We start from the raw sequence: 20,055 nt of genomic DNA, 5'->3' as shown, positions 1-20,055 counted from the left end.
TATTTAAAAAGGCAACCCGTGCTTCAGATTACCTTCACTGTTCCATCAAATGACCAGGAAAGCAGTTTTGAATTTTTCAAGAGCTTAAAGTCTTTCACTGTTTCCTGGTGGGCTTGTAGAAAGACATATTCTTCTGACTGCCAATTCCATACCTGAATATCAAAGAAATAAGTCTGTTATAACCCTCTCCTCATGATATCCCATTGGAGGAGTGTGGTAGTATGTGCTCAATTGCCTAACATCTTTTGCCCTCATGGCATTTCGGTAAAACAAAGAAGAGCACCAAGAAAGAATACGGTATTCCCATTTTATAAAGAGAAGAAAAGCTGGGATTAATTACCTTGACCAGGAGTAAAATAAAATACTTTTCCTCCTAAATAAAATTCATTTTCTTCACTTGCTTGGAGAGCAGTTAATGATAACAGAAGATAGAGAAAAGCCACAATATGCTAGTGAGCTCACCATCTGATTAAATTTTCCAGAGAAAATTATCCCTATTACATATTCAATTTCCTAAGCCCCACAAGCTAGGCCAAGACTGAAGATTCTAGTTCCACTGAAACCATTGAATCCTACTGGTCCTCCTGCCAGGGAAGGTCAGGGTGACCACAGCAGCTTCAAACCAAGTCATGGAATTTCTAAGTTTCAGAGATCTTAGCTATTAGCTATTCCCTAATGCAATCCTCAAATTGACAAAAGAAGTGATATAGTACATTATTTTTCACATGAAGCTCCAGGAAGAATTCCTCAGGCACAGGGGAGGAGAAGAAATTGAAATGATGGAGACAGTACATTCAAAGTAGACTTGAGGTATGGGCTGGAAGCATGATTCACAACCTGAGAAGGGCATTTCAAATAAAGGAAATGAATGCTTGAGTTAAAGCACAGCAACAGGAAAACATGTCAAGATTATGGGGACTGGTTCATAGTTCAATCTGGCTGAAATACAGGATATGTAAAAGAAACCCAGGGAAAAAAGTTTGGGAAGATATTAAAAAAAAAAAAAAAAAAAAAAGCCCAGTGGGCCTGATGAAGCTGGGTTTCTGAGCTGTGGGAAATCAGGCAGACTGGAACAGAATTTTCTTCTACTTTTTAACATCAAGAATAAAAAGATAAAGAAAAATCAGCAACCACCACAGGTATGCACATTAGTGATATTCTGGGTCAAGTTTCTGACTGGTGAAGGTTCAACATTAGAAATGTTTTTAAGCAAACTGTAAAAGAAATGACACTTCTCTTATCCCCTTTCTTTACTCCTTTATGCTCCACACTTAGCAGCCACCCTCCCCACTGAGCCCTGGCTCTCAGATCTCTCTCTCTGTCTCCAAGTGCTCATTCACAGAAGTGGGATATTAGGAGCAGGGTATCTGTATGAGGACAAGGGGATCCTAGAAAAGGAGCTGGAAGTGAGAGGAGCTTTAAAGAGAATGAATTAGGAATTTCAGCATTTTAAGAACTCAAAGAGACATGCTGGGGGAAGGGGAAGAAACAGAGGCTTTCTGCCTCCCCATATCATATCAGAAAGGAAAAGCACTCAGTGTGACTAAACATAAAATACCCTACACCATTTCCTCTAGGAACTTTCTGGCTCTCTCCTACTTTCTGGCTTTACTGGACTAGAGAATCAGTGGCTACTATTAACAGCTCTTCCTGAGTGACCAGCACTGTCATTCCCAGCTGTGTCTGATTCAGTGTTCAATCCTGACTTAGGTTCTTACTGCTGCCCTTCACATCAAGAAGCCAGGGAGTGTTCCTGAGTCGATGGAATACAAAATTTGACAATCACTAAGGGAAGATTAAGAGTAGCCTTAGCAGTTTTTGTTGCAGAAGCTTTCTGATAAGGCAGTGATGACAGGGACACCTTTTTTGTTGGACTCAAACACACTGTACTAGTGGAATCACCTTACATAACAGCTGAACTTTCACCAGCATTAGCCAAATGTATTAAGGTTGAGTTTGGGGATGTCTCTACCATTAGCTATAATTTTTGCAATATATATACACTATGGAATTTTTTCAGCGGTATAAACAGTAAAATTTAAATTTTAAAAATCCTCAAGAATCTTCTTATACCTGCGAGAGTCAATATATTCTCATACATTGGCTCAGGTGAACACGGCTACTACTTGGGCTTTATTTATCTCAAGAGAAAGGATCAAAAACTACCAAAAGTAGACCTCAATTTTCACAACTCTAGGTGCTATAAGCAGGTGAGTTGATTTTACAAATCTTGGCATTAACTTTAGTTCAGCTCAACAGATTTACTGAACTCCTACTAAATTCCAGCCAGGCATGCTGGAGATACAAAGATGAGTAAAATAAACCTCCAAAATGGTAACTATGTGACATACGTGTAGATTTGTTAATTAACTTAATCACTGTAATTATTTCACAATGTGTACCTATTATATCAAATCATCATGTACATCTAAAACATATATACATTTTTGTCACACCTCAAAGCTGTGGGGGGGCAGGGCGGAGACAAATTTCCAATTAATTATTTACTAAAAAATTAAAACAAAAACCCAACCAGTCAATTCTTGGAAATACCCACCAAGAGGTTTTTTTTTTTTTTTTTAAGATTTTATTTATTTATTTGAGAGAGAGAATGAGAGAGAGAGAGCACACGAGAGGGGGGAGGGTCAGAGGGAGAAGCAGACTCCCCACTGAGCAGGGAGCCCGATGCGGGACTCTATCCCGGGACTCCAGGATCATGACCTGAGCTGAAGGCAGTCGCTTAACCAACTGAGCCACCCAGGCGTCCCCCACCAAGAGTTTTATTACATGAATGTATAGTCATTAAAACATTTTAAATGTAAGAAGTATTCTGGGTATAGCAGAAAAAGAGAATGAAACACCACTTAACTCATATTTCTAAAAATAATCTAACTCTGATCCTAAAAATATTCCTAGAAATTATTCTCCCCCTGGCTGAGAATATCTGATGTTCAAGCAGGTCATTAAACCTACGAATTTAGCTTCTGAGAGAAAAACTATACAGTATACAATGTCTCAGCAGAATTCCATCAGATGTAGTTTAGTTTTACCCATTTCAAAGCCATCTGGAGAGGAAGAAAGGTGAAAATCAAGCTGAGTTTCATAGCTAATACACCAGTATCATGGGAGTCTGCACTGAAACCAAATTTCATTCCAATCATACAGAACTCACAAAGATATAACATAAAAAGATTTTTTCAAAATAGTTTTTTTTTTAACATTTATTTAAGTAATCTCTCCCCTCAATGTGGGGCCTGAATTCATAACCCCAAGATCAAGAGTTGCATGCTCTTCTGAGTCAGCCAGGTGCCCTGTCTAAACAGTTTTTAATACTATAAATATTGCTATGATAGGAAATACACACACACACAGATATATTAAATAAAAGAACACACATTAACTTCTGTTGAACATATGCATTTATATCTCCTTCACTTCTAAAACCCTACTACAATGACAAAGTCAAGAGAATGGGAATGAAGACAACAAAATGTTGAAGCCTGGGACACCTGGCTGGCTCAGTCAGTTAAGCATCTGCCTTCAGCTCAGGTCATGATCCCAGCGTCCTGTGATCGAGTCCCGCATCGGGCTCCCTGCTCAGCGGGAAGCCTGCTTCTCCCCCTCTGCCAGCCACGCCCCCTGCTTGTGTTTGTGTGCACCTGTGTGTTCTCTGACAAGTAAATAAATAAAATCTTTAAAAACAAGAAAATGCTGGAGTCCAAAAAGCAGAATGGTAAATGACTTAACAGACCAAGAAAATAGAATCCTAAAAGCATTACAGAAAGATAAAAGCAACAAAACTGACACTAGAGAACTCACCAAATGCTCAGAAACTGAGGTCACTGAGGACATCAGAGGTGGGAGTGAGGGTGAGGCGAGGACTGGAACTATTAGGAATTATGGGAAGATGGCAACCATGCAGGCATAATTTTTTTTAATCTCCCTGAAGCCTCTATTAAAAGCAGACAAAGAAATTAAAATAGCAAAACCAAAAATGCACAGACAACAAGACCATGTTGTTGATACTGATGAAGTATCCCACAAACCCCAAGATACAACTGAGTAGGGACAAACTGAGAACTGCAAGACTTGCATCCCAGCATCTATATGGGAAGAAGCAGAGAACAGCATGGAGAGTCTGACAGAACTAAAAACAAGAGAATTCCAAAAGAGCCAAGTGACATTCACCGGGAAGTGCGGTGGACCAACGGGAGAGCAGCAACAGACACTGAGTCAAAGCAACTACAGTACAGTCTGGAAGGGCTAGACTAGTCTGGGACCTATGAACTCTCAAAATTAACCAGAACAATCCTGTAATAATGAGCAGAAACTGCTGGGAATAAAATCCAAATTGAGTAGAACAGGATAATGGCAGCAAAGGAAAGAGAAGGTCTAAATAAAAATAAAAGAAGGGAACAGGGCAAAGCAATATCATAAGAACAAGGCCGTATTTTAATGCTTTCTGAAAACAGAAGGAGGAACTGGAGAGCTACAAAGCTAGAAATGTTGGCCTTCCCCACTCCAAGGAGTTCAGGAAAACTAATATTGTGTGAAAAAGGAAAAACCAGTCAATGAATACAAAGTTACTATGAGAAAAGAGTAAAGTGCAGAAAATGTTCCTCCAAACAATGAGAGCAAACCAGAAAGAGGACTCTGAATTAAAGGGCACCAACACAACTGAGGAAAGAATTACAGTTTTGAGAATAGGGGGTCAAATGAAGGTTTACACACTAAAAAAGGAGACACTGGGGCACCTGGGTGGTTCAGCCATTTAGCCTCTGCCTTCGGCTCAGGTCATGACCCCAGGATCCTGGGATCGAGCCCCGCATCGGGCTCCTTGCTCAGCGGGTGAAACCGGCTTCTCCCTCTCCCACTCTCCCTGCTTGTGTTCCCTCTCTCGCTGTGTCTCTCTCTGTCAAATAAATATAATCTTTAAAAAAATAAAAAATAAAATTAAAAAATAAAATAAATAAATAAGGAGACACTACACCTACCCTTAGTTCTCTTCCCCACTTAGCTCTAAGAACCTGTCAGCCAGATTTATAACCTCCTGGCAGAAAGACCAGAAGATTCCTCTCTAGGAATCTGACAAGACCAGGACAAAAGACCTAAAGATACTGACAGCAAAGATTCCCCATGCAGATCGTTTTTCAGAAAAGGTCTCAGTCAACACACAGAGCTTTCAATCAGCCTTCTAGTGTCCACACTAAAAGTGATCACCACACAGCTGAGGAAGACCTTTAAAACAAGAGGCCAGGGCGCCTGGGTGGCTCAGTTGGTTAAGCGACTGCCTTCGGCTCAGGTCATGATCCTGGAGTCCCGGGATCGAGTCCCGCATCGGGCTCCCTGCTCGGCGGGGGGTCTGCTTCTCCCTCTGACCCTCTTCCCTCTCGTGCTCTCTGTCTCTCATTCTCTCTCTCAAATAAATAAATAAAATCTTTAAAAAAATAAATAAATAAATAAATAAATAAATAAATAAAACAAGAGGCCAAAACAACCACACAGAAAAAAACACCTTGGAAGAAATAGCAACTATGCATGAAAATTAAATTTTGAGGAAAAAATTATTTATATATAATTTATATATTATTTATATATCCATCCATTCTCAGAGAAGATATTACATCCATGAAACAAGAACACAATGTTCTTCAAAAGGAATAAGAATGGGGGGGCACCTGGGTGGCTCAGTCATTAAGCATCTGCCTTTGGCTCAGGTCATGATCCCCGCATCAGTTCTCTGCTCAGCGGGAAGCCTGCTTCTCCCTCTCCCACTCCCCCGCTTGTGTTCCTGCTCTCGCTATCTCTCTCTCTGTCAAATGAATAAATAAAAATCTTAAAAAAAAAAAAAAGGAATATGAATGGACTCTTCAGCATTAAAAATAGTAGAAATGAGGGCCGCCTGGGTGTCTCAGTTGGTTAAGCGTCCAACTCTTGATTTTGACTCAGGTCATGATCTCAGGATTGTGGGATCAAGCCCCGTGTCGGGCTCTGCACTGAGTGTGGAGCCTGCTTAAAATTCTCTCTCTCCCTCTCCTTCTGCAGTTTGCGCACTCTCTCAATAAATACATACATACATATATACATAAATAAATGGTAGAATGAAAAGCTCCATGAAAGGGCTGGAAGAGAAAGCTGAAGAAAACTCCCAGAAAATAGAGCACAGCTTAAAATGATGAAATGTTGGAGCGCCTGGGTGGCTCAGCTGTTAAGTGTCTGCCTTTGGCTCAGGTCATGGTTCCAGGGTCCTGAGATCAAGCCCCACATCAGGCTCCCTGCTCGGCGGGAAGCCTGCTTCTCCCTCTTCCACTCCCCCTGCTTGTGTTCCCTCTCTCGCTGTGTCTCTCTCTGTCAAATAAATCAATAAAATCTTTAAAAATATATAAATAAATAAAAATAAAATTATGAAATGTAGAAAAAGGAAATTACATGAAAAGTCCAGGAGATCCAATATCTGAATAATGGTTTTCACAGAAAAAGAAAGCATACTGGGATGGAGAGGGAGCAAAGAAAAAAATTCAAGTTTATTTGAATTGAAAAATGTTATGTTTCCAAACTGAGAAGGGATCACGAATGTCTAAAACAATGGATAAAACAAATACACACCAAGATACAACATCATGAAATTTCAAAATTCTAGGAATAAAGAGAAGATCCTAAAATCTTCCAGAGAAAAAGATTAGGAATCAGAATGGCTTCAGACTTCTCAATATGAGCTTTGGAACCTTGGGAGAAAATGGAACAAAGTCTTCAAAGTTTTAGGGTAAAATAATTGCAAACCACATCCAGTCAAGGGTAGAACTGTCCTAAACTGCATTAAGGCAGAAAACACATTCATAGTATACTTAGTCTACTTAGTTATAATGACACTAATGACCTAAACAAAATTTTATTATAATTGTATTAGGATAATGGGATTGATAAAAGGGTGTGTGCGTATGTCAAAGGTAACACAGGTGGGAAAAGAAAAAAAGCTAAATTTTCATCTTAATATGTTCATCTTAATTTTTAGTAAATTTTCAAACATAGAAATTGGTAACACTATAAGCATGGGATATGGGGGCATGAAGGTAAATATCAAAAGAAATATCTAGAAGCTAAAAGCTAGTGCTTCTGGAGAATGAGTAATGGGGGGGGTCTATTTTCCATAATGAGCTTTGTAATACTACCTAAGTTTTAAAAGTATGTGCATTGGAACTTTGATAAAAACAAAGTTAATTTTTAAAGAACATACAGTAGGCTTAATGCCTCTATATCCATAATCCTTCATTATGACAAACTATTCTTTTTTCACAGATTTCATCCCTATAATTAACATCTTATCCTTAAAAGAATAAAATTACTTCAATCAGCGGGGCCCCTGGGGGTCTCAGTCGGTTAAGCGTCTGACTCTTGATTTTGGCTCAGGTCATGATCTCAGGATCATGAGATCAAGCGCTGAGATGGGCTCTGTGCTCAGTGTGGAGCCTGCTTGGGATTCTCTCTCTCCCACCCCTTTTGCCCCTCCCCTGCTAGCATGCATGCACTCTCGCTCTCTCTTAAAAAAAAAAAAAAAAATTATTTCAATCAGATTTTACTACTATCAAGAAAAGTAAAGAGAAATCATATAAATTTGGCAAAAAAGTGTATTTACTGATACAAATCCAAATACCAAGGCAGGCAGGGGAACTCAAATGATTCCTTGATCTTCAAAATAAACAACCTTCCAGTAGAGGGTTCGTTCACAAGTCAAATTGTCTGCCTCACCCACAGAAAAATATGAAACATGTATGGGTTTCATCTAAATCTATGTGCATAATCTGAATGTATGGCCAAAGTAATAGGATCTTAAAGAAATGTTTAAAATGCACACCAGATTTGAGCCACAACCAAAGTGTTCCTTGCTAGAGTCAGCATTACAGATGTTGGAAGTTAATCCTTCCCCTCACCTGAATTGAAGAATCATCAGAGCTTGAAATAAGAGTCTTCCCATCATCTGTGAACTGGATGTGCCGCACAATTTTCTTGTGCCCAATCCTGGATTGGAAGATTCTGTTGTTTAGGAGCTCTAAAATCTTCAAAATAGAAAAGCACAGAAAATTAGTACCAAGAAATTCAGCAACACCCAGGCATTACACCCCAAAGACATTAAATTAAAATTAGACTACAGAAGGGTATAAAATTTTCATCTCATAGTGCTTTCATTTTAATTAAAGACACACAAATGAATGGTACATACATACACACAAGTGTATGCACACACACACACATACACACGCTAAAATAAAACACTCACTGGAATGACCAGATAGCAGTAGGAACCAGTGGTCCTTCTGAGAACTCAACTACCCAATTCATCAAACAAGTGGCAGCCTGGACTCAGCCTCCAAAAAGGAAATGACATTTAAGATGGATGAGAGAGAAGAAAGAAAAAAATTCTGGATGAGAGACAAAGCAAGCTCTTTATAAAACAACACAGACAAGGAAAGATAGGGGGTAATGAGGGAAACAGGTAACAGAAAAGAAGATATGAATAGGCTGGGGAGGTACACTGAGAATACTTATAAGGGCTAAAGACTAATATGCCAGGTGGGGGGGAGTGCCTGGGTGGCTCAGTCGTTAAGCATCTGCCTTCAGCTCAGATCATGATCCCAGGGTCCTGGGATCAAGCCCCATATCGGGCTCCCTGCTCCGCAGGAAGCCTGTTTCTCCCTCTCCCCCCTCCCCCTGCTTGTGTTCCCTCTCTCACTGTGTCTCTCTCTGTCAAATACGTACATACATTAATTAATTAATTAATTAAAATAAAGACTAATATGCCAAATGCAGAGATTAAGAAAGTGGTAACAGAACTCAAAAACTAATGACTATGTCAAAAAGGCTTTCAAGTGAACTCACCAAAACAAAACAAAAAAAGTTCTTTTGCCCAAATTAAATGTACTCAAGGAAGCCTAAGGAAAATACAAATGATGCTAAAATAGGACATTGTAGAAATTCAAACCTAACCTGCATGTCTAATAAAAGGCCCTTTAGAAAGCAAAGGGAAATGAGTGAGAGTCTTCCCCATTGAGCAGGACAATCTTACAACTGCTACAGGGCAAAGGCAGGCTAGCATCCTACTTGAGCACAGTGGCTCAGAGACCCAGGGTTTGATTTGTAGCTCTGCCACTTACTGACTTAATGAAAGTTGTGGAAACTAGGAGTTTAGACATCTGTAAAACAGGAGTAACAACACCTAACATCCAGGGTGTTAAAATAATTCCATGAGAGAAACTGATAAACACCCAAAAATGGTAGCTGTCATTATTTGATACTAGGCCCAACCACATGAAAATGCCATTTTACAGATGATACAGAGTCAAATACTGGTAATCTCATATGATTCATTTATATAGTATTTATATCATTTGATGACTTTGAGGAGGACAGGGATATGGATGAGGCACATGTGTGTTTTGTGAATTATTTCCTTAAACTATCTGTATGGCCCATTTCAAAACACTTAGTAAAAACAAAAAGAATGTAGACCTGTTTTGGCAACAAGGTAAAAAGAAAAGGGGGAAGCAAAGATCCTTTAAGAATCAATAATAATATACACCAGTTTGAGAGATGAGATTGAGAGGGAAGACTAAGGTTCACTCGTAAATGTATAACCATCCCTTGCTTAAAAAAATCCATAATATACTTTTCTTCAGAACAGCACCCAACTTCACAATTTTTCACAATGAAAAAAACAAAACAAAACACAAAACCTTAACTCTGAACCCATGCCACAACGCCCAAATATATAATAACATTGACATCACTTTCTAAATGCTTCCTTCTTCACTTTGTGTATAAACATATAGTCTCCTCTTTGTGGAGCAATATAGACTAGAGAATATTTGTGTATTTCCTTGTAAAATAAATGTGGCTAGTGCCACAATTAATAAATTAAGAAATAATTCCAAAAAGTTTGGGTGAGAAAAAGTGAGAGAAGGAACCAACGTTCTTTGAAAAACTATTGTACAGCTAAAAACAAAGTGCTTTTGTGATAAAATCATTTTTATTACATTGTTAACATTTATTTGGTCTTCTTTAATAAGTTAAGGATTTCAAGTGGTAAAAAGGTATACTTCTAATACCAAAAGTAGAACAGAAAGGGTTGGTGAAACAGGTAAGCATAAGGCAATCCTGCACAGACATTCCCAATGAACCTTATCAGTACCAAAATGGAAACTTACACCAAAGGCTAAGGAGAGAAAATAGTGCTCTTTGCATAGATAGCTAAATCTCTGAGAGTGTTTGATACACTTGGAGAACAGCAAAACAACTAGGTAGAGAATAAGAACACAAAAAGACAAAAAGTCTGAGAAACAGTAGTAAAGGCAATTTGAAAAATACACCACCAACAGGATTGTAAGATTAATTTTAGTCTAACAGAAGAATGAATAATATACCACAGAAAGATTTCTTTAGTATAAGCTAAAATACCAGACAACATAATTAATTTTAAATAAATAACTCTTCTGCACAGAAGGACTCTGAAGACTAGAATGGAATACCTCAATGGCTCCATCTTCACCTCCAAATGCAATGTACTGAAGATGTGGACTTAGGCAACAGCAACTAACTTGAGCTTCAGTCAGATAATCAATCTGACCTGTTTTTCCATTAATGAGCTAATGAAAAATAAGGCACAATCAGTTATTAGGCTACAAGAGCAATTTCTGTTCTTTAGAACAGACTTCAATTGAAAAAATAAAATGAAACAGAAAATAACCAACAAGAGCTCCCAGGGGAACAACAAAGCCCTATCTTAGTCTCAGCAGCTGCATTTAGCACTTCACGCCTTCATTTCATTTCACTTTTGTGGTTCAAATACATTTTCATAAAATAAAATGAGCTTTAAAAGGTTTAAAAAGCAGCTACTGTGCCCACCACCTGAGACACATCTGTCTGATTTATAATCCCACAGCTAGCTCCGCACCCAGCTTTCCATTTCTTCACAAAGCCCATTTTAATAGGGCTATCGTTTGTTAAAGTACACTTTTCGGATATTTTTCAAGGGGGCTAGTGAAACGGGACTGAGGATACATAAAAAGCCATATTCAAATAAAAATGGGTTTTATATCCTCTAAATCGCTCACAAAACAGTATAAATTAAAATTCTTTATCTTTTTGAGTGGGGGAGAAGGGAGTTCTGGAGAAGAACCCATAAGCATAATTTGGGTGACTGGACTTTTAATGCTTAAACTAAGATTACCTAATTTCATAATATGTACCAATGCTAATAATTATTTTTTTACGTTTCATTAGTAAAGTTGTCTCATCACTCGATTAAAACATGTGACCCAGGAAACTACATCTCAAGCTTAAATCAATTGTCAGCTACCTCTCTCTGTTACAATCTAAAAGTCTTAAATCATTTTTCAACATGAAATAAGAAGTCATATCTGTTTCAGGTACAAAGATTATAGGGTATCAATCAAGGTACGCTTTATTTTACAATATCTTACCCAGCAGATTCTGATCTATTAGACATTCAAAATGAAGACTGAACTGCTAAAAGCTGAATTTATCTTCTTTCTCTCAAAAATCAATTTCCATATTTTCCTAAGTAGTGACTAAAAAATGTTTTGTTCACTTAAATGGAACTATTGTCAAGTTTATAACTATCCCCTAAACTCTCCTACAATCATTGATATAGAATGACACTTTTATAGTCAGAAGACTTCTTTTTGAAGTCTCACAGTTACAACAACTATTAAAGAAAGGTTGCACAAATTTAATAAAGGTAATACAAGCATGAGGACACTGAACTTGACAAGAAAGCTGCAATGAAAAATATCCCAAGTCTGCTAAAAATCAGTAACAAGGCATTAACATTCAATTCCATATCCCAATTCATCCCAGAAACACAGGGCATTAGGAGCTCGACATCAACATACTAAAGACGATAGTACAACGTGTAAAATACAGAACAAGGGGTGTCTCACACCTTGACTCTGACCCCTGACAGTAGACAAGGAGAAATAACCACACGCCATAGACCGTTTACTTCCACATATCTTTCTCCAGAATTTGGATTCCACCTTCACCCTATAACCAGCTCAGACTGCTGAACATAGAAAGGACCTTACAGGTGAAGAAAGTGAGGCTCAGAGAAGTGTACAATTTACTCAAACATCATATAAAACGAGCTGACAGTAAAGCTTAAGCTGTACCTGTACCTCCTGAGTGAACAGACACTGTTCTTTCCACCACATCAAGCTGAGCTTTACAGCTTTAGAGCTTGTTAAGCTTTGTCCTGCCCTCAGTCTGTCTCAAGTTCTCCTCCTGGACTCTATGCAAATCAAGGAATGTGATCATAGACACCAACAGGAGAGGAATGAAGTGAGACAAGGTATCACTTTTTTTACTTCTAAATACAAGCATATTTGGACCTCAGCTCAAAACCCACATATTTATTCAACTGATGCCTACTGAGCACCTGTTAGATACTACACAATTATGCCTGATCCCAAGTTCAAACAAGAAAATGTGAATGGTGAGTTCAATCAAAACAATTTTTCCCATTGTTTTCTAAAAAATACTCACCTGCAGACGTTTTATATTGTCAACTGCAAGAACCGTCACTTCATTTTCTTGAAACACAACATCTATTTCTTGCTTTAACACAATAGCAGAATTCTTACATACTTTTTTTGTCTCCCAGAGCTAATTAAGAGATTAAAAAAACTAAAATAAGATAACCATATCCTGAAATATGTAAAGAGAAGGCTTAGAGTCTTAAAGCAAGATACAAAACATGCTTCATACTCAAAATACCTATGATGCTAAAAATTTTCAATTATTAGATTATAATTCAACAACAAATATTTGTTAATTACATGCTATAATGAGTAGTAGTTAGTATTAAGAGTAATGGGTGCTAGAGCCAAAATGCCCAAGTATGAACTCTAGTTCCACCTAAAGTTGTGACTTTGGGCAGGTTACTTAACCCAGTGTTATTCAAAGTAAGAACTCCCACTAGTCCTCAAACTGTCTGATGCCAAGATAAGGAGTCTGTACCAGAATGTAAATCAACTATATCACTAACAAACTATAAGCCGTATGCTTAGTGATATGATTCATCTTTTTTTAACAAGACTTTCTTGATGAAGGAAGCAGTGAGATGAATTACATTCTGGTTCATTTATTGAGACTGGCACTTTAAGCAGAAGTGACATAACCTTCCTGTGACTGTTTCCTCAGCTGCAAAAAGGACTGCTGTGAGAATTAGAAAACATAAGTACAGTACTTCGCACAATGTCTAGCATACAGTAAATACTAAAAAAACTGTAGTTACATTGTGTATAAAACACTATATTAGATGCCACAGGGATAAACTCGGGTCCCTGGCCTCACAGACCTTACAATTGAAGACGTGTGAACAAGCCGGAGGAGCAGTGGAGTACTGAAGGTGAGAAGTAAAGCAAATCTGTACTTAAATTCAAAGTAGAATTTGGTAAGTACCATAAGAAAAGGACACAGAGTTATATGACATTAAAGAAGAGAGACATTCCCCCAAATGGAATACTAGGAAGAGCTTTGCAGAAGACTTGGGGGAACTTGTAGGATTGTTAACATTTCAACAAGAAGAGAGACAGGGAAACAGGGTATTCCAAACATAAGAGACCACATAAGCAAAAGAAGCAGGGAACTACAGGGTATTGGGAAAATGTGAGCAGTCCATTGTAGGCTACCTGTAGGAATAAACCAAAAGAAAGACTGAAGCCAGAATGAGGCCATACTGTGGAAAAGTTCAGTGTAAATTTAGGAGTACCTACTTATTTTTAGTAGACAAGGGAACCCTATCTGTTTTTGAGCAAAAATGACATGACTATATTGTACACGAAGACAATATCTTAGAAGTAGCATGTAGAAAACCAAAAAAGAAAAGACTGTGGCAAAGACTAATACATTAAGAGAGGGAACATGCTGAGGCGCCTAGCTGGCTCAGTCAGTACAGTGTGTGGCTCTGGATCTCTGGACTGTGAGTTCGAGCCCCATGTTGGGCGCAGAGATTACTTAAAAATAATAAAATCTTAAAAAAAAAGAGAGAGACGGGCTCCCTGCTCAGTGGGGAGTCTGCTTCTCCCTCTGACCCTCCTCCCTCTCATGCTCTGTCTCTCATTCTCTCTGTCTCAAATAAATAAATAAAATCTTTAAAAAAAAAAAAAAAAAGAGAGAGAGAGAGGCAACATGTAATGAGCACCTAAACTTGAAATGAAAAAGTAGAAACAGGGGCACCTGGTGGCTCAGTTGGCCAAGTGTCTGACTCTTGATTTCAGCTCAGGTCATGATCTCAGGGTTGTGAGATGGGCTTGCAATGGACTTGCACTGGGCGTGGAGGCTGTTTAAGAGTCTCTCTCTTCCTCTCCCTCTTTTCTTCCCCGCCCCCCACCTCTCTCTCTCTCCCCCCTCTTAAATAAATAAATAAATAAATAAATAAATAGTAGAAATAAATGACAGAAAATGGAAAGGCAGAATCCATTACAATTGGCAAGTAATTAGATACAGAAATTTAAAGTGGAGAAAAGAGTCAAAAATTAAGTCAATATATTACCCAGTAAATATTTAAATTAACCAAAATACAGTTTAATCATTGTACTTATCTAGCACCTGGCTCGTGGTAATACTCAATGAACATGTATGGGATGAATGAGACTGTTATAGTCCATATAACAGCACTTTTCAAGGATAAATATTAATCTAGTAGTTTCTTGTTTTAATTCCCCCAATACTGCTCATCAATTTCTTAGTTTGTTAGACGTAGGCATCAACAAATGTCTAAATGAAAATCTTAATATTTCTCACCCTGATTGTCTGGTCATCAGAAGATGTCAAAAATGATGATCCATCAGGAGAAAACATCACACAATGAACCCAACTTAAATGTCCTCTGCAATCAGCCACTTTTAAATACGAATCCATATTCCACAACTACAGAATAAACATAGCATACAGGAAATCCCATTCTTAAGCATTTTGAACATATCAAGAATATTAAAAATAGCAAAAGTAAACCAGTAATTTCACTTCTATGAATACAGGCCAAAAACAAGCTAGCAAAAATACAGAATGACTTGTGCAAAAGATTATTCATTGCATCTTATCTTTAATATCAAAAGAACTAGAAACAACCCAAATGACCATCAACAGGGAACTGACCGAATAAACTACATAATGGAATATTATGTAACTGTAAAAACACCCAGATAATGACTAGTCACTGGGATATATTGTTTACAGAAAATAAGCAAAGAGCATATATATTTCTACAGAAGAGTATATATAAGGGCGCCTGGGTGGCTCAGCCGGTTAAGCATCTACCTTGGCTAAGGTCATGATCCCAGGCTCCTGGGATCGAGTCCCGCATCAGGCTTCCTGCTCAGCAGACAGCCTGCTTCTCCTTCTGCCTACCGCTCCCCCTGTTTGTGCTGTCTCTGTCTCTCTCTCTCTGACAAATAAAAAAAAAAACCTTAAAAAAATAAAAATAAAACTTTTTTAAAAAAAGCTTTGATTTAGAATCATGCAAACATTTAATTTTTTTTAAATAAAAAAAATAGACTATTTTCCACTGTCATCTAATCCTTATTTCAACAAATGGCAAAACCCTACAATAAATGAATATGCTAATTGTACAGGTACACATTTCTGTTATTCATGCTTATAACGAATTGTCAATGTCTGCCACCCTGGCTATATTTTGTCCCTGCTGTAAATTACTCAAATATATTCCAGTCTAATGAAGTACCATATGTGCCTGAGTTCCTCTCATTACACTCTGAATGACAGACCTACTTTATGATTTCAGAACAAGCATGGAGAAAACAAGTACTTCATCACATGCCCAGTGGCTTTCAATCAGTGAGTTCTATGGTTATAAATTAATTGTATGACATTTTCTTTGCCTTATTGCTAGAGTCCAAGTTCCTGTGGACACATAGAGCTAAAAGCCAGAAATGAAAGTGGTTCCATAACTAAAAAATCTCCCTTGAAAATCCTTCCCTTTTTCCTTCTTGTTCTTCCCCATCATTTCTCAGAGCCCCCAAAACCAGGTCCCTATTTTAAGAAAAAAGACAATGTTTTCTGGAGCTTTCTAATAGCATAGGGTCGGGATTGTAGAAGTGACAGGAAAGGCTGAAAGAAGAGTTCTTCCTCCACTAGGAGGAGCACTAGGGGAGAAGCAACACTCCTTAAAATCCTGACAAAAACCCAGAAAGAGGAAATTTCCAACATCTGCCTTGAGGATCTATAGATAAGATCTCCTACCACATCTGAAACTTTCAAATCAAGGACTCCCCTGAAGAGAACACTGCCCACAGCACCCTACTTCTTCCCACCATTTCAAACAGGACTGGAGCTTGTTCACACTTAATGCCTATGCTTCCAATGGGTAGATTCTTGGCAGGGAAGTTCTTCAGTGTTAGTTGCACTGTACTTGCTTCTGTACTTGTAATTAAGTAGAGATTACAGAGCACACCCACTCTCATCTTATCTCCATGCTGACGGACTACAGCTCAGAAACTCTCCCCCAACAGCTCTGCAGTAAGGAACAAGGTTGTCAAACTCGCTAAAAATTGCTGAAATAAGCACGGAACACTAAAGAAGTGCTTGCAGTAGTCAAGCTTCCTTTGAGGAGAGCCTGTGAACCAAGTTGATTTCTCTATTTTCCAGATAAAGGCCCATACCCACCTTCTTGGACTGTCATCACAAGGAACTTCAAATTACCTGATGGTAAGACCCACTCAAGGAATAAGTAGTAATAAAGCTTGGAAAAACTAATCCATCTTTGAAAAAAAAAAACCATCAGTTCACTGCTTTTTGAAAAAACTTAATATAGCCATTCACTGGGTGAAATTCTTCCAGGACCAGTCAGGTATAGATTCTGAATATAAAATCTATCAGGTAAGTACAAAATTATAAATATTAACAGGCAATTTTTAAGAGTCATTTTACTCATTAGTGCTCACCAATGAACATCCTAGGTTAACCAATTCTAAATTAACTTTTGTCTTCTTCTTCTCAGTGATCTAAGAAATCTGAACTGGACTCATCTCTCATCCTTTCTTTTATAGAAGATCCTTTCTTTCATATTGTTTAAGAGATGCCATGTTTCTACCTAGGAAACCAGTGTTCATTCCACTGTTTTCCCAGACCTTGGAACATGCTAGGCATTCAACAAATACTTGCTGAATGATACTGTCATTCCCTGTCATACTATCAAATCAAATCTTCAATCACTGCTAAAGTAATAAGGCTGGCTATATAGTTTAATATTCTAAAGCTATAGGTCATTATGCTGTGAAGAAAATGCTCTACTATTTCTCAAACATTCTCAGTAGTTAATGGTTTAAGTAGCCCATTCTTGGCAGAGGTACAACCTCACAGAGTAAGTGAACTACTCACCTCCACACAGCACTGGGACAAAGCCACCACTGCCAAATGATTTTGCGGGGAGAAGTCACAATACTGGATGGTGCTGTGATGGCCTGTAGGGATTTCTGCCAATAAGCCACTGGTATGAATGTCAAAAAGCTGTCAACATAAAATAGGTATCTATGAAAGTAAAATACTTTTAAAAATAAGCTATACTCAAAATGAATCTAAATTTTTTAAGTCCTGAAAAAATATAATTACTGATAACTGGCATAACTATTGACAGTCATAAATAAGATATAAATCAATATACACATACTTTTAAAATATTGCTCATCTTGAAACATGTTTCCTATAAAGAAAAATTTATCACGGATGATCTCTCAAGCTGGCCTAGGAAGAAATAAAACCTTTGTGAATAAATGAATGGACTAGCCAAATTAACATACAGAGCAGTTCTCCTGAATGCTTGTTTATTCAAAAGAGGAAAATGGATATTCATGAATGAAGATAATCAAAATAATACAGAGCAGAGGCTTGCTAAAATGAAATTAGCTCAACTATTTCTATTTCTCTTCAGAGCTATCAAATTACTCCATTATGATCATTTTCCCATTTTTGAACCAAAAAAAGCTATTTTTGAATAATGCAAGCTTCATTTCAACTTTTGAAAGATTTTTAAATGTTGAATATATTCTTCTGAAGTTTTTGCCAAATGATAAAAACATATATGTAGCATTGTGATTTAAGACCAAGGCATTGTACAAGAAAAAAAAAACAAAGCTTCCAGTGGGAGCCATGAACATGTATTGTGAATGCAGAGCCCTTCAAGCACACAGATGGTAAGCAGCACAGCATCAGGGGCCAAGAACAAAAGACAGGAAACCATAGTTACAATGCTTCCCAGGACAGGTCATTCTTAAAAATTAATGGTGGAGAGTGACAGAGGAAACTTAGCAAGTACGGAATGGGCAGCTGTCTTAATTATTGGGTGGTAAAAAGTAAAGACCTAACAATTAGAGTAGGCTAACAGAAAAGAGTTCAAAAGAAATAAAGAGGAGGAGAATGCAGAGACCAAAGACTAAAAAATTGGGATCTATGTGTAGTGAAGGGTGATTTTAGGGTAGCTTTATTTTAGCAGGTAAAATAAAGACCTAGTCTAGATTTTTCAAACAAAGAGGCATTTCATGTAATATTAAGCTGTCTTCCTCTCTCACTGGAAAAGATCTTTTAAAATGTTCAAATTCAAATGTAAATCAAACCACAATGAGATGCCACTTCACACCTAATAAGATGGTTGTAATTTTTTGAAAAATGTAAAATAACAAGTGTTGGCAAGGAGAAAGTGGAACTCCTGTACACTACTAGTGGGAATATAAAATGGTACAGACAGAAAAACGACCACTTTCTGGATGGTAGGACATGCGTGCGGAGAACTGAATCCGAGGCGATATTTGGGAGGATAGACAGCGGGGAAGGGGGCCTTTGTTCAACGTTTCTGGCAAGTGATAGAGCAGCAGAGCACAAAATCAGAACTTTTAGAAGTCTGCTCCGCTGAGGGACATCGCTCCAGTGGCTAAGCTGGGGGGGGTGAAACCCTCGCTGGGACAGTGTGGTCTCAGGACCCTCGGGGTAACAGGAAGACCGGGGGTGCCTGAGTGCGGCAGAGCTCTCAGGCATCGGAGCGAGAAAGCCGGCTGCAGAGACAGAGCCGAGATGTGGGCTCTCAGCTCGGGGTTGCCATAAACTGTGATCCACAGCACAGTCAGGCCACTGCTCTTCCAGCAGGGACCCAACAAGCGGCAGGTCCGGGGAGACTCCCCTTCCTCCCCCGGGAGGAGCAGTGCGGGAGCTCATGGCAGGAATCGGCTGGGTCTGGAGACTCCACACAGGGTCTGGTGCCAGAGATAGAAACACTGGGTCACAGGCCGAGTGAGCATGGAGCGCGGCCGGAGACCGGGGAGGTGGGAGTGACTGACTACTTTACTCTGGAGGCTCACTGAGGAGTGGGGCCCCAAGTTCTCAGCTCCTCCAGGGCAGAGATTGGGAGGCCGCCATTCTCACTCTAGTCCTCCAAAGCTGTACCGAAAGCTTGCAGGGAACAAAAGCTCCGGAAAGCAAACCAGAGCAGATTACTCATCCCGGACCGGCAAGGGCAGGGCAATTCCGCCTCTGGCAAAGACATTTGGGAACCATGGCAACAGGCCCCTGCCCCAGAAGATCAGCAAGAACAGCCAGCCAAGACCAAGTTTACCGACCAATGAGAACAGCAGAACTCCAGCACTAGGGGAATACTGCACATAGAATTCATGGCTTTTTTTTCCCATGATTCTTTACAGTCTTTGAAAGTTAATTTTTTTAACTGTCTTTTTTTTTAATTTTTCTTTTTCCCTTTTTCAACCAACATCTTATCAATCCCTTTTTTAAAAAAATCTTTTTTATTTTTCATTTTTAGAGTCATATTCTACCCCTTCATAGTAGTTACCCTTATTTTTGGTATAAATATTTAAGTTATCTCTTTAAAATTTTGGAATACATTTTCTTCTAACAGATCAAAATATACCCTAAATCTCTAGCGTATGGCTTTGTTGTAATCTCCTGCCTGATCACATTCTCTCCCTTTTTTTTTTTTTTAAATCCTCTTCTTTCTTTTTTCAACCAACTTTTTTTTTT

At 38.4% G+C, this 20,055-nt stretch overlaps 1 protein-coding gene across 3 annotated transcripts in view; it reads right to left on the bottom strand.

The window, feature by feature from the left end:
• APAF1 (apoptotic peptidase activating factor 1) overlaps window positions 1–20,055 on the bottom strand; it is an 80,511-nt gene that overhangs the window by 14,121 nt on the left and 46,335 nt on the right. For all 3 annotated transcript variants that reach the window (XM_081822224.1, XM_081822225.1, XM_081822226.1), the window contains 6 exons: window positions 17,413–17,541; window positions 14,818–14,943; window positions 12,556–12,675; window positions 10,521–10,637; window positions 7,929–8,054; window positions 33–152 (listed from right to left, as the gene is read on the bottom strand). In XM_081822224.1, the coding sequence (XP_081678350.1) occupies window positions 33–152; window positions 7,929–8,054; window positions 10,521–10,637; window positions 12,556–12,675; window positions 14,818–14,943; window positions 17,413–17,541 (738 nt within the window). The remainder of the gene's footprint in view (window positions 1–32; window positions 153–7,928; window positions 8,055–10,520; window positions 10,638–12,555; window positions 12,676–14,817; window positions 14,944–17,412; window positions 17,542–20,055) is intronic.

Source organism: Leptonychotes weddellii, chromosome 5, assembly GCF_054177405.1.
Source record: "Leptonychotes weddellii isolate Sample4059 chromosome 5, ASM5417740v2, whole genome shotgun sequence".
NCBI classification, from domain to species: domain Eukaryota; kingdom Metazoa; phylum Chordata; class Mammalia; order Carnivora; family Phocidae; genus Leptonychotes; species Leptonychotes weddellii.
The sequence above is the reverse complement of the archived record's forward strand: the minus strand, read 5'-3'. Positions and strand labels throughout refer to the sequence as shown.